At 35.6% G+C, this 15018-nt stretch overlaps 1 protein-coding gene across 4 annotated transcripts; it reads left to right on the top strand.

Moving 5' to 3' along the window:
* Positions 1–9019: 9019 nt before the first annotated feature.
* LOC120340826 (uncharacterized) lies at positions 9020–15018 on the top strand. Of its 4 annotated transcripts, none has more exons than XM_039409200.2 (2): positions 9020–9177; positions 12328–15018. In XM_039409200.2, the coding sequence occupies exon 2, from the start codon at positions 12366–12368 to the stop codon at positions 14283–14285; it is 1920 nt and encodes a 639-aa protein (XP_039265134.2). In that variant the 5' UTR covers positions 9020–9177; positions 12328–12365; the 3' UTR covers positions 14286–15018. The 4 variants fall into 4 exon arrangements, with proteins under 4 accessions (XP_039265134.2, XP_039265135.2, XP_039265136.2 ...); XM_039409201.2 differs by lacking the exon at positions 9020–9177 and adding an exon at positions 10314–10462; XM_039409202.2 differs by lacking the exon at positions 9020–9177 and adding an exon at positions 10475–10719.

Raw genomic sequence — 15018 nt, 5'->3', positions numbered from 1 at the left:
ATTACGCTTCAACGACATTTTAATTGAGATATAAGATACCACAATAAAATTCAAAAGGTCATCAACCGTAGGCCACATGAACATTATTGATTTGAAAATTTATATTCGGTGGCATGGCGTGTAAACTTCTTTTATATGCAAGTTTAAAATTACGTGTAAATACAATAAATTTTCACGTTTAATTTTGAAGGAGGAAACGGTCAAATTCTATGGGCTGAAGTAACGGAAGTTAGGAGATGACTCAAAAACACACGGAATAGAAATTCCAATACTACACTCGGCTTTTCAGACTGAGAAAAGTGGCCAGCCTCAACCCGATAGAGGAGGGTCATATCATAAATTATATGCACACCACACTCCGTGGTACTTACTACCTAGTCTTGCCTTTTTGCCGGCAATTCATTATTGAGTGTTTTCTTCCGATTGCGGCCGCGCATCATCATTTCGCAAAGTCAATCATTGAACATATTCTTAAGTATCCCCAAGAGTTTCGTGACAAAGTACCAATTATATTGCGCAAGAGTATCTTCTATGCTCTCTCAGTTGTAAAGAGCGTCTTTATACTTTTGCTCTATGCACAAATTACCCCTGAATCAGTGAAGTATGACCCACCACGACAATTCATTTTGATATCATCGAGACGTATTTACCGTGATAGTGGGCACTCATTAAAAGCCGATCAAGTTCCAATTCAGTATCGCCATTAGATTTGATGGATGAATGCCGAAGGATGGATGTCAAAATAGAGGTGAAATGATATATCTTTTTGAATATAAATCCTAATAGCATATCTGATTTTCGCCATAGTCATACAGCTAATAATAATATCGAAATAGTAACGTTCATAAAATGATTTTGATTTAGATAGTACGCTACTGGACGTACAACTGGGTAAGCTTGGTATAACCAAGAAAACTGATCATAGACGCTCGATGCCAAATCTGACGGTACCGGTACATGAAGGTCCAAATTAGCAATAGCTATAAGATGGCAAATATTTGAAAATGGCGAAAGTATAAAAAAGCAACATCAAAAAAACTTGAAGTGCCATTCATTAACCAAAAGCCTAGGTAATAACAGGGCATTATGAACTCGCCACAAAGTTCATTCTAAGAAATCCACCGTCATTTCAGAATCTAAACAAACCGCGAACATTCCTCTCGATTTTGTTCTGAACATTCAAACAGTTCAAACGGTATTTTACTCTATTACCTTTACTACTTTTAGAATTTATCCTAAATCCGTGTTTTCATCAACTATCTACTAACATTTAACTAATTTCCTAATATTATATAATAATATTACTAATAGTTCTCAGTAGCCTGGTAGTCTCAGCAACTAACCCTTCGTCGCGCGTTGTTACAGTTTAATAGGAAGAGTAATAGAGTAATAAGAAAGTTCGCTAGTCTCAGAAGGTAATCGGGTTTTGAAACTCGAAATGAAAAACTGTGGAGTACTTATAACAGCACTTATGACGCCTAAAGACGTAAGTTTACAATTCTACAGTTAAGATCTACAGTTTCTCTTATACCTTGAATACAGATATACCTAACTCACACAAATTACCCCGCTGATAAATTAAAGTTATAACACAATCAGTGTTAAACGCATGCACTTCTTTCGCAAATCTGCACATGCATTCTGACCCATTACGAGAGATCCTCATGAAAGCTCGTTAACGCCAAATACTCGTTTATATACATTGAGTGACACACAAAAGGTCTACCTACAATAGCCAAACAGCAGTACGACCACGATCTATAGTCGAGTTGAGCCTTATAATAACCTCACGCCTTATGCTAACACAAAGGCAACCAAACTAATTCTTATATAGTTTTCCATCTGAACAAGCGATGTTGATATTTGGATCATATATGCCAAGCCCGCTATATTAAAAGTATATTTTAAATTTGGAACTCGAAAAGTCAATTCATAATCCACTAAGCCAGTGTCCCTTTATCGCGTTGTTTCATCGCTTCCCCCTGTTTATTTCGACTAAAACGAAAACAAGATAGCGTGAGAGGAACTACGAGAGAAATACCAGAGCGAACCGCCTTTTTCGCGTCCAACTTTTATTTCTCATTGTAAACTATTCCACAAACCTATCAATTTTAACCTCCGTCATCGCTTGCCTGTAAGAATTCTTCTTTTAATTTGCCGGCTCGGACGGCGAGAAGAAATCGTCGTCCATGTACCAATGCAGATATAATATACTGATTTTGACAATTTCCTTTCCTTATAGCTTTATAACGTAATTTTTGTAACAATATTTTGGTCGGGATACCGACTTTTTTTAAAAAGAAGAATAGGGATACATCATTTTTATGGATACAGTGTATTTATATATACATAACAACTAAATTGTTCACGGAGTTACAGGCCGTGTCCATGACATGCCAGGTATAAAAATTTGGATAAAATGTAGTAAAATAGTATGTTGTGCAAAAATTTAACACAATAACTCAAAATTGGATGTGAAACATTGTAACTTACATCCAAAACTGATATTTAAAATGCATTTCAAGGTTAATCCATATATTTATCCTTTCTAAAAAAAAATCCGACGATTTTCATTTTAAAGTTTCTTGCCCAGTTAAATATTGATATTCCGTATTATGATATTTGCATAAATCTTTTTCGTTTCGTGTATGTATATGCATGCGGTAAAAAAGATACAACCTTCGAAAACTCCATCGGGTTTATTTCGAGGTCAAAAGTTGATTATAGTCACGAATGTACGGATGTGATGGATTGCTATTTTCCTTAAGATGGCGGCATAGATTTCTACAGACATTGCACTGTCTTTTATAACAACGTGTTAAGTTTATTAAAATATCTTAACTAGGTTTATAATTGTATACTAATTTAGTTCATCATTGTTTGCATTTGCAAGTCGCCGTATCAGCCTCAAGATATTTGGGAATCCGAACTGTAATCTAAATATAAAATATATCAAAGAATGAATCATCATCATACAAGACGAGCAGAAACAAAAAGGTTCAAAACTAGACTTAAATATCTTAGATATCTAAATAGAAATAACTTTACTTTGGGATATGAATTCAGAATTTATATTTTCACTAATATAAAGTAAAAGTTTTGTCAATGTTGACCTGTTTCTTAGAATTTTCAATCATCAGGATTTCGGTTTATTTTATGATGCAAAAAAATGGTCCCACAGGCAATAAATATTCGTACTTTCTTTTCGATTTCATTAAATACCTTGCATCAATAATAAAACGTTTTGCGTTCACTATGCGCTTAAGTAACCGAAGTGAGGTTGGCAATTGAATTTGGGTTTATTTACGACCGGCCTTCCAGAAATTCACCTGAAAATTCCGCAATTGTCGGTCGAGTTGTTGCCTGGCGAACATCGCGTTTTCTTGAATATGCGGTAAACTCCAAAAAATGAAGAAAAATTATAAAACAGACGAATTGCTTTATGGTTTCCATCAAACTTTTTTCTACAGGTTAAAACCAGAAGGCCCAAACTATTGGAAGCCCTTTGCAACGAAAAATAGATGGATTATTTGACGAAGCACCAGATACGATAAAAAGCTTCGAACAAGATGTTTTTCAAATTTTGTATTTATTGAAATATAGATATATATTCATATTAATACGTCCATCGCCACAAGATAGAACTGGTACATTGTGCTTAATTGGGATTTTGCTCTATTCTTGGATCAGACACAGCAATTGCGGTGATCTACCAATGACATCAGAGTCATATTTACATATTAGAAATAAAAACTAAGATCGTCAGAATTTGGACTTTTTGACTTGCACATAATTTACATATATGTATATAATTTTTACATGAAACAGGGGGCTGATTTTTTCAATATACCACCGGACTTATATACCGGACGGACATGAAAAACATTTATCAAAAAACTTGTCGAAAGCCTAGCATCAGATTTTAAAACAATCTAAGCTTATTGCAATTTCAGCTTTGTTGCGCATGAAACCTTATCCGACACTAATTCGATGAAATTGAAGTCGGAGGAATGGTACAGAAATATTTTAGGTATGATGTTACATGAGCCTCTTGTCCCTTTTACTCAGAATTCAATAGGTTAAGCCAGTTTAAACTTTATACACTCCCCCTACCTTTTTCGGTTGCATATCCCTGTCAAATATTGGTTTGTTTTTTCCTCCCTTCTTCTATCGATTTTATTATTATCCGCTTTTTAAAATGAATGAAGTGACTGAAAATATTCTAATGCCATGGCTCATACAAATTGTTCAGTGGTTAGGCTTCTAGCCTAACTATGTTAGCGCTACAATTAAGATTTATTGAGTTCAATTCTCATGCCCACCAAACCCAGGAGATATACCATTGTTTTTAACTTCAAGCTATATTACAACTAAAAGATTGATGGTTTTGAAAATACATAGTTTCACTTCATATTAAACTCTTGATCGAAGAAAAGGTCTGAATTTGTTTGAGTAAATTCAATTTCATCGAACTCTGCTGTTCTGCAAACCATTCTCAGTACAGGTGTAAAACCGCTCATTTTTTATTCGCATTTTTTGTTTTGCAGCAAAAATTTTTGTGGGCTATACATTTTGTGTTGGGTCAAGAAATAACGCTGTACAAAAATTCCGCGAACTATTTAAAATATTTGCTATGGTGCGTGCGAACGATTTTCATTTAAAAATCAGGCCGTTCACTAGACCAAAAAAGCGATGCTACTTCCTGCTCGAACAGATAAAAACAAAAGAAAATGTTTTGATGAAAAAAGAATATGGTTAAAACACACAAGGTTTGTTAAAAAAATAGTTAAAATAAAGTATTACTACAAAATAATTGGACAACCAAAGCTTGAACACCATTTTTTATTTTACGTTAATAGTGACATTTTCAATAGTAAGTTATATCTAGTCTTCCATTGTTATTTTTGCTAAAATACCCTACAAACTATGTCATATTTTAAACAATAAATTTCGGGGAAATTGATTTTCAATATTCTTCTCAGTTTTAAACCGAGTTGGTTACATGCAACTTTGGCTAGCGAATTCAAAGGGTAAAGTGGGTTTGTGATTCATCATCGAAACGAAATGAAAACTGTTTTTTGCCATTCAAGTTATAATATACATGAAAGAAGTAGTTGATTGTACCTTCGTGTGTGTTATGAATGGTGATTAACGATTTCATCTATGTCGACAAGCCGTCAAGCGAGAATTTTATTGAATGACAGCGCCATCTAGTAGTATAATATTGAAATCGATCGAAACAGCGTTGTAGCGGCGTTGGGACCCGTGTCCCAGATCCTCCAATTTGAACAATAGATTAAAAACCTGACTTTTCCGCTGCTTACTAGTATATATCTGATGTAAATAACACTATGTTATCAAAGACACCACTTACACTTATCTTATACATATACATCCATGGGCATGGCCACAGTTTGCGAATTGATTTTGTGCGTGCAACTAATCAAAGGAGGCCATGTATTAAACGTATTTGTATTTAAATCGTATTTTTCAACATCCAAATCCTATATACGCAGTCTGAGAAAAATAAGTTGATGGAATTTTCAAAAGAGTATTCAATGAATGCGTAGGATATTTTCAAAAAATGTCAGTACGCTACCGGTACTTTCCGAGATAAGAATCATACTGGTTTTAAATGAAAACCACACGACACGTGCTTTGGGCCAATGCATTTAATGTAATATTATTTAGGCAAGAAATGTCAAATTCTCTCCCATCAATCTGTATAATCGAGCCACTGCCAGTTTGTGTTAAATGAAGTGGTCTCCATAATATAGAATATGACCTAATCTTTATTCAACTGTTTCGAAGGGCGTTTATCAAGTTTTGAGAAACTTTGATCCAAAAGAAGCAAATGTTTGCAAACTATTTACTTAGCTATGTATCTTTTAACGCAGTGGTTCTTAAACTGGGTTCGATCGAACCCCTGGGGTTCGGTGGAGCTGTTCCAGGGGTTCGACGAAGGTGCTCTGAAACAGTTGCATATTATGAGACTTTTTTATCACCATGCATACTAATTATGCAAAAATAACTATAGTTCATGATGACTAACTACTAATGACTTGAACAATTGAATGGAACAATTAATTGGTGTTACCCTTATTCATATTCTACCGTACTAATAAAATTTAACTCAATTTTACGGATAAATCGAAGATAGGCAGTAATTGTACATGAATGAATGCAAAATCATAGCGTGTTTGAATTTCACTAGGTGATAAATTTGCGACAAGGAATAGTTTATCGCAGAGCTTTACCCGAAATTATTATGATCCATTCAGGACAACCTCGATATGGCGCCGAATTAATCCTATCTCTATTTCTGTAAAATAAAACAATTGGCAAACGATTTTATTCGCATTTCAGCGCAGTTTAAAGTTTGAGAACAAATTGCTTGAACTACCAACGTTTATGGGGTATATTATCATCTTTCGGATTTTCAAAGTTATTTTTTATCAGTTTTCGCCTGTTCACCCGCATAACTTATACAACAAAAACCATCTGCTCATTCTGCCGCCAACGTCATTGTGACAAAACAATGGTTATTCCCACATGGTTATTGATATCTAAGGTTTCATCACAATGTTCATATTCTATAACCTTGCAAGAATTAGCTTCCGCTTTATGACGTTACGGTTTGGCTTCTAATTTCAACCGTTCAGTACAATGGGGTTCGGCGGGAGCTTGCAGAATAGCGCAGGGGTTCGGCAGGCTCACAAAGATTAAGAACCACTGTTTTAACGTATAGAGATACTCTACTGACCTTATTTGATAAAACAAAGTGCAAGCAACTGGGGGTCCCGATCCCGCGAAAGGGATAAATGGGGATCGCTGGAGAATTTTTTTCGTTACTATGTTAAAACAAAATATCGATCAAATTTGGAACCGGTACTGATCACCGAAATAAAGCCAAGATTTTAAAGGTAGGCAATTGTCAATTTTAGTATTTTATTTTAATGTTGCTTTCAGATCGTGAAAACATTTGGCCGTGTCAAGTTGGTCGTGACGAAAGAAGTTTGAAGAACACTGGTATATTCCGATGAACTATCTATAGTAGAACGCGGTGTTTGATTGCAGGATCCGGAAAATTGCCATGTGCATGTTCGCGATCACAGTCCTTCCGCTAGTGTGCGGTATGGCCACGTTATTTCCTAAGAAATATCTATGCGTCTGTTGAATTAAAACATGGAATTTTAAATGAATGTAGGCTATCGTGTCAAATCCTCAACTAATCTACTTCTTCACACCAGCCGTGTAAACTAAACGAATTCGTTCGCAAATCTTCCTCCGGGCGTTGTTGAAAGGCGATAAATGCATACATATTCATACCGAAGTGTGGGTGTTCAAAAGCAAACACGCGAAAGAACTTCCGAGATTTCGCAAGTCTAAAACAACATTGCTGTGGAAGGGTGTTAGGTTAACACTAAAACTAAGCATTAAATTAGAAAATGTTAAAACATTTCTCAGTTTAAGTTAGGTAAGAATCACGAGAAAGAGTTTGAAAATGTTTTAATCATGATAGAGTTTAATAAAGTGTATTTTCGTTTCATCCATTGCCCATATTTTTATTATTGCGGCTTCTGAGATAATACGTAAGTAGATTAAAGCCATAGCATAGTATATATGCCTTCGTTCAGCAGATAGAATTTACACTTATTGTTTTCTGCCGCTGCCATCAGAACATGGAATTTGCGTAATTATTTGAATAATTCGCATCGATTGGGCGTGAATAATTTTGCGAAAATTCGCATTGATCGCGCCTGCTCTGTGGTTTAAAACAAATTCAACCTTGCCTCTGTTTAGCTGCCTTTTTTGAAAAATAAAACAAACAGCATCAGACGAGGTAGAAGTCGTCAATTAAAGACAAAATGGAGGCAAGAAGATTTTATATTAGAATTTAGTTCGTTAGTAGCGATCTGGAGGCCTAATGGCCGGCCACGGCCACACAATTGATTTTTCGAAGTGGTTTTTGCCAAAATAGCCAACAGAAATTGTAATTAACAAAGATAAAAGTATTTTAGGAAAGTATGCAAACAAGATTTGGGTATAGGTGTTGGCGATGTCCTTGGTTAGCTTTTTGCATTTAACCTACGAGATAAATGGAGAAATGTCCATTTGAAGATCCCCAAATGCCTGTCTTGGCACAAGTATATCTATGTCTCTATCTAATTTTGGATCGCATCGGTGTTGAGAGTCTATTTATGATGTTACCTACGAACTATTGACACGGGAGTGTGGTAAAAGTACTTAGTTATACGTTCCCAAGAGTCAATTCTACTTTTACAAGGTCGTTGAAAAAGAAATGACAATAATCGATTTTATAATCGGAAATGACTTTACTGGAATATAAAATGAGATTTGTAGTTAATATGCATGGGATAATTCGATTTTTATTTTCGATTGAGCAGAAAAAATTACAATTTGGGAAGACTTCAAATGACATAATCTGTAAAATTGACACAAGAAAGGTTAATTAGGGGTCTTAAAGGGCAATCCCGATGCTACACGGTTTCTACGCTTTATGTATAATTTTCGAAACTTCGGCTTTCTAAAAGTAAGACTTTACGTACTAGCGTTTTTATTCAAATAGCTTGTGGCTATCTTGGTAAAAATTTCGATACGAATATTGTAATATTATATGCAATATATTTTATCATTTGAGAAAGTTCAGTTGCCGCCTACGATCCGCTCGTAAGATTCATGGCCAATTTTAATTACCCTATTTGCTAATGATATTGTCTAGTAAAGTTAGATGAGTGTATGTCATAAATGAAGACGTCATTTATTATGCATGATCAGAAATAAAGGACGAGACATTGATGAGACCTATCAACATATTTGGGGCTATTATGTTAAAAGTATTTTGTATTTGGCAATGCTTACTGTAGATACTGTATACTAGTATAGTATACCATTTGGGTTCGGTCAATGAGCGATTTCACTTGGAAATGTCTCATTTTGTTCAAGGCGGACGCCTACGAAACATCAAATTTAGCGTTATACTTCTTTATTATTATGCAATTGATGTTACATCCATCATTGTTTTGTTTCAGTTATTTTTTGTTTTATAATTTATAATTTTTACACAACGAGGATAACAACAAATAAATTTCGACCTGGTGTATCACGTTCCAATTTTCTAAGATTTATTTTGCATCAAGTAAAATGGATTCTCAGGTAGGAATATTTTACCATTTTATTATGTTTTATCAATCTTGAACTATGTGATAAATCGTTTTAACATCCTTATAACAAGCTCGAACCTTCTATCGAAATTTCAAACGAAAGCCAGGTTTTACTATTTATATTGATTGCTAAAATTCCCTTCCGTAATTTGAACGTCACGTCGTTTTTTACAGACAATATTGAGTGGTAATTCTTACGGATGCTAATGCAATTGGCTTTATGTGATTGTTAGAAATGAGTACATTCGAAATACATATTTTGTTTGCTATTTGTACATTCCATTCTCATATTTTGTTTAGTTTTATGGTTGTGGTAAATAGCAATACACGCAGATAATAACGGACCCTATCAACAATTTATAGGAAAGGCTTTACTGGATCATAATCTTTGCCCATTGGTAACATTGAAGATTAAATATTCATTAATTTTGCCCGCAGAAACAAGGATTTATCGTCAAGTCTGGCAAATATTGATAGCTTTTAGGTTTGGTATTTTCGAAAATGTAGGAATAGTTATTTTGATGGGTCCAGTTTTTATAAAGTGTGCAGTTTTGATAGACAATAGAAAACCAAGTACAACTTAACTTAATAAATGTTTGAAACAAAACGTCCATTAAAAACAAAAGTAGCCTCTGGGTAAACAACTGAAATGACCACATGTATGAATTAATTGGTACTTTTAGAACTTAAGCTTTTCCACACAAATCATATTGCAACGCGATGTTTTTACGACTACGCCTAATTGATGGCAATTAAAATAAAAGGTCAAATACGAATGTACCAGCGTCGCCACAAATTATTTTACTTTATTAATCATACCCCGTTCGTTCTTTTTTAGACGTGAAGAAATAATCTTAATAAATTTTACCGAATCAAAATTTTGAACTGCTTTCCTCTGAAGTCAATTTTGCGAGAAAACACACTTATATAATTTTACGTTATAAATGTACATTGTGGCGATCTTATCGCCTAATTTCTCACAGGCTATAGCATAACAATATCGCATGAACAAATCATGCGTTGTCTCCGATATGAATTTCACAATAAGAATCAAAATCACGTGACTGCCCGGGGGCAAGAATGCTTATCGGGTGATTGGAAGTTCGGGTGATCGGGGACGCGCCTGCTGAAGACAAAAACGTAGCGCGGTTGTAGTGGAGCAGCTATGAGTATTTCGTAAAACTACATATTATGTGACAGAACTACGTTTATAAAAAATAACTTTCGTCTTGATTTATTTTTGGGTATAAAGGCGTGATTCGGGCCTCAAATATTGGGTATGTAAGCTGAATATTTCAGAAAATAACTCAAAAGTTGACTAGATGGAAATCAGCATAATTCACATCAGGCCAACAGATACCTTACGGGCGTAAATTTGTGGTCGGAGACAGGATAGCACAAATATATGATACTTTCTGTTTGCTCACGTGCAAGCACGGTATTGGTGGTGCATTCAATTAGTTAGACAAACCCATTGCAAATAGCTTGGCTTGGATTATAAATAACGCGATCTTGATTGTAGTTACTTTTCCAGGTAATTTAGATTATCGGGTATTACGGTAGTGGCATTAGTACTTCGTTATACTGAAACTATTGATAATAGATTGCCGAGAGAGAAGTTGGGTGAGAAGAGTTCAGCCACAATAATTGAACAAGTATCCACCGCTAGAATATCCTTTTGGCAAGTAAAATTACTCCGCACACACTAATAAACGACCTTGTCCCATCTATTAGTTAATTTACGTAACTCTTTGGGGAAATTCTCAAAGACGTTTTGTGATTTAGTGAATTCCACTAACAAAAAATTGTAGTCTTATAAGCAAAAGGTTACTGCGTGCTTTCTAAAATGAGGTCATAATGCTAATTCGCTCAATTTTGACAGCATAAGCTATTAAGGTACACCGCCAACCATATCTTGCATATTGCAATACATCTATAATACATGCCAGGTACACGCAACGGATTCGTAGTAAAGCGTAACGTGATTTCTAACGATTTTCCCACTGACGTCAACGAGCGTGTTAACGTAATTTAAAATAATGTGGTCAGATATTGGAAATAGTATTTTTGCGCAATATTTTTACAAAACAACTGTGCGTCGGAAACTTCAAATATACGTATTTTATTGTAATCAATTGCTGACAACTTTTGCTTTTCGCTACATTTTATATTGTTGATATATATTTATTTTACACTACATCGTAATGAAATTTTTATAGCAAATTTTGTTTTCGCGACTTTATTTGACATTGAGTAATGGGTAGCATAACAAACACCTTCACTGCGCATGTGTTAGATGTAAATAATGATAATGAATTTTGCATATGGGTACTTAGTACATTCCCAATGTTTGGTCACAGGTCGTGCCACTGTAATAAAAAATAATAAAATTAACCAATATTTCGATGAAATGTCATTATTCATCTATATTTCCCAAATGGCTGTATTCCGGTATGAGGAGTGTTAATAAATCATAGTTTAACGATCCAAACACCATTGAATTGTCTAATCGGCAGAATTAAATTTTAACATGTTATCGATTCTTTAATGACATGTACATATAAAAAAAATCAGCACCCTACATGTCTCCTTGCATATTTAAAAAAACTACTTTCCGTTTAAAATCGTTCTGATGAAAAGGATAAACATCGTTACTCAATTTGACAAGGTTTAAATCAAGTGGTTTATTTTAGTCACGAAGAGACATCGATTGTCGGACTCTCGAGGGAAATACAATCGTAATGTTCTGTATATACCCATTTTGGACGACATTGGGAAACCACGATCTCAACAAAATGTTTTGATTTAGCACAAGTTGGATTTCAGTTCTCGGCAAAATATTACGCGATCATGTCGAATTTGGTGCAAATTCCTATATTCCAACGTTGGTTGGCAAGATATTGGCAATATTGACAAAACACACCTCAGGGTCTGCACTAGAATACAATGATCGATACTCATCTGAATGGATTAAAGAAAATGTTTTTTAAGGCCACTATCTATGATTATAGTACTAAACGTAGCCTAATGAAACGCGATGTTCATAATAAGTCAACTGCCCGTCTCAAGTAATTACTTTAAACTCTCGGTCCTAATGTATTTTGAAATATCCTGTCTCAAACTCGTTCTATTTATTTGACAGATACAGAAAACGTTTACCGAAGACTTATTGATTTTACGATGCCTTCCCGCAAGCCTATCATTCCTCGCACTTCTGGGTCCGGGCAACTTTTGAAGGCTCTTCATGTTGAAATGAGACAGAGAACAATATTCAGGGATAACACTTCTACGTCATCGGGAATTCATAGCAACAGTGACGTTAGTGAACAAAGTGACCCGAATAAAACGCGAAATCCAGAACTATTGAAATCGAACCTTATTACACAGCGCCCAAAAATGGGAAAATCAAGAGCAAAAAAGACAGACGTAATTTATGGTGACGAAGCTGAAGAAAATAAAAACGAATCCGACAGCAGTGGGCCGGACGACGATGGTGATGATGACGACAACGATGATGATGTCACAGATGATGATGAAGGTGACCGCGACAACGTCAATTTTGATGGCGATAACGACTCAGATGACAGTGACACTGATGGCGATCGCTATGAAAAAGAGAAAGGAATCCGAGTAAATGAAGATATAGCAGCTTGGGAGCACGCAAGGCCCGTAGTGAGAAACAGATATGACGTTCGAAATCAGTATACGGGTGGTCAAAAATTCATTCAACAATACTCAGGGCAATCTACGGCTATCGCGGGTACAAGAACGAACGCTACGGACAGACAAACATCAGCACCGACATCTTACGTTCGTCTTGTTAAAGAAACTGAAGACGAGATAGAACTTATTAGACGTAAACATGGAGCACGCGTACGACATGGTAAGAACAGTCAACAACTTGATCCGGAGCAGCGCAAAGAACTGATGTCAAAAAGAAGATCGACAAATTCAATTACATTTTTGTACGGTCGACGAAAGGATCATCGGGATGCAAACCCAAATGCAACTACAGAGATTTCGAGGCGCAATTCGCTGGATGCAGCAACAAAAAAACAAATGAGAGAACGGGCGATCACAATGAACTCCCGAGACAGGGAAGTCAGTGACCATTTACATCAACTTCAAGGAGGACGTATGATGTTCCAGCCGATAAAAACGCCAAGATCGCAAAATAAAGCTATACCAAATACGTCACGCGCATTGGTCCCTGCATCAAAAGACTTGGTTCCTCGTCCAGCGCCTAGATCATTTCCAAATGGATACAATAGCGATGATAGCGAGTTAATTTTCCCTTTGCGCGATATGGCTGCCGGTGAGAGTGAACATCCATTAGAAATGCGCAAGGCAAAGACACTCGAAACAGCTGCAAAAAGAAGAGCAAAAGCTCTTAAAAACGACGTTGGAATTGCTAGATTAGATGTTGCAGAAGCTAGATCGTCTGAATTTTCAGCAACGTTACGCGCTAGACAAGCAAAAATAGAAGAGCGACAAGCTAAGCTATGTAGGAGGAGAGCAGCACTGAAACTTGCTGAGGAAGAGCAAGATGCTCTCGAAGCAAAGATGGACGGAGAGGAAGAAGATCACAGAGCACGGGAACGGAGGATAAAAAATCGCGAGAGAAGAGTGCGTCAAGAAGAAGCTGGACTTCGTTTAAAAGAAGAATCTTTGCGCAAGAGGGAGGTAGCAATCACACACGGTATCGAACAGCTTGAAAGAAGACGCAAGCTTGTCGAGGAAAAAGAAGATATGCAAAAATCAATGGAAGATATAATGCAAAAGAAAGAAGAACTCCACGGACGCGATATGAGTAGGTCCGTACAAAAAACTGGATTTTTTGGAAAAATGTTAAAAAAGAATTCTGAAAAACAACCAGCGCCGTCGGACTACCCAACACCGCATATTCGTACCACAAAAAGTGGAATCCAGTTATCGTCGTCATATGACGTAGACATCACAGAAACTCAACGGACAAACTCTCACCATAATAACAATACTCCACGTAGATCCTTACCCAACACAAACAACATCACAGCTAAACCCCGAAAAGACAGCGAATCAAAAGATGGGAAAACTAAATTAATGGGTCTTTGGATATGAAAGGACTTTCAAATTATCGAGGATGATATTTGACAATATTTAACTACTGTATAATGAGGTATGAATATGTTCATGGAAACTGTTCGAAATATCACCCATGAAAGACGATTACTAGCCTAATGCAAAGACGTGAAGTGTTTACACCCTATTTTTTGGATAACATTGGAATAAAAGGCACTGAAATGTAACGCAAATTACCATTGGCAGATTTCATAGCGCGCTTAGAGTTTTAAGCCATTATCTTGCTTTAATATATTATATATTTTCTAAAACTCGATGTTAAAATTTATTATCCATTCAAGTAGCACCGACAAATCTTTTATATACATGTTATGAAACCGAAGAATGGTGTTGGGAACATTTAACCAAATAAGGCCAATACTTATATTCCCGATACTGCTTCAAATCAAGTACAGTTTTGGTCCAGCAACTATCGGGGATTATGAAAGAAAAGTTTTCTACGAAATTCACCATTTCCTTCAATACGGAAATCAGGTTTTTTTTGTTCACGTTTATCATTGTGTGAACAAAATGTGTTGTTGTTTAACTACAACGCCATAACGTCAACCAACAGCGGAGCTGTACATACACAGTATATATAAATATATATATACTTCACGTAATTTTTGCATATACGATAATTTTTTATATTTCAAATTCATTAAACATTTTTACATATAACATGGCATGGTTGAATCATTTTTATAAAAATTATAAAGCATTGCAAAATTTA

The sequence above is a fragment of the Styela clava genome, chromosome 14, assembly GCF_964204865.1.
Source record: "Styela clava chromosome 14, kaStyClav1.hap1.2, whole genome shotgun sequence".
Taxonomy (NCBI): Eukaryota; Metazoa; Chordata; class Ascidiacea; order Stolidobranchia; family Styelidae; genus Styela; species Styela clava.
Note: the sequence above shows the minus strand (reverse complement) of the source record. Positions and strands in the feature narration are given on the sequence as shown.

Bases quoted from the DNA above. Each gene is read 5' to 3' on its own strand.
- LOC120340826 (XM_039409200.2), top strand. From the start codon at position 12,366: ATGCCTTCCCGCAAGCCTATCATTCCTCGCACTTCTGGGTCCGGGCAA.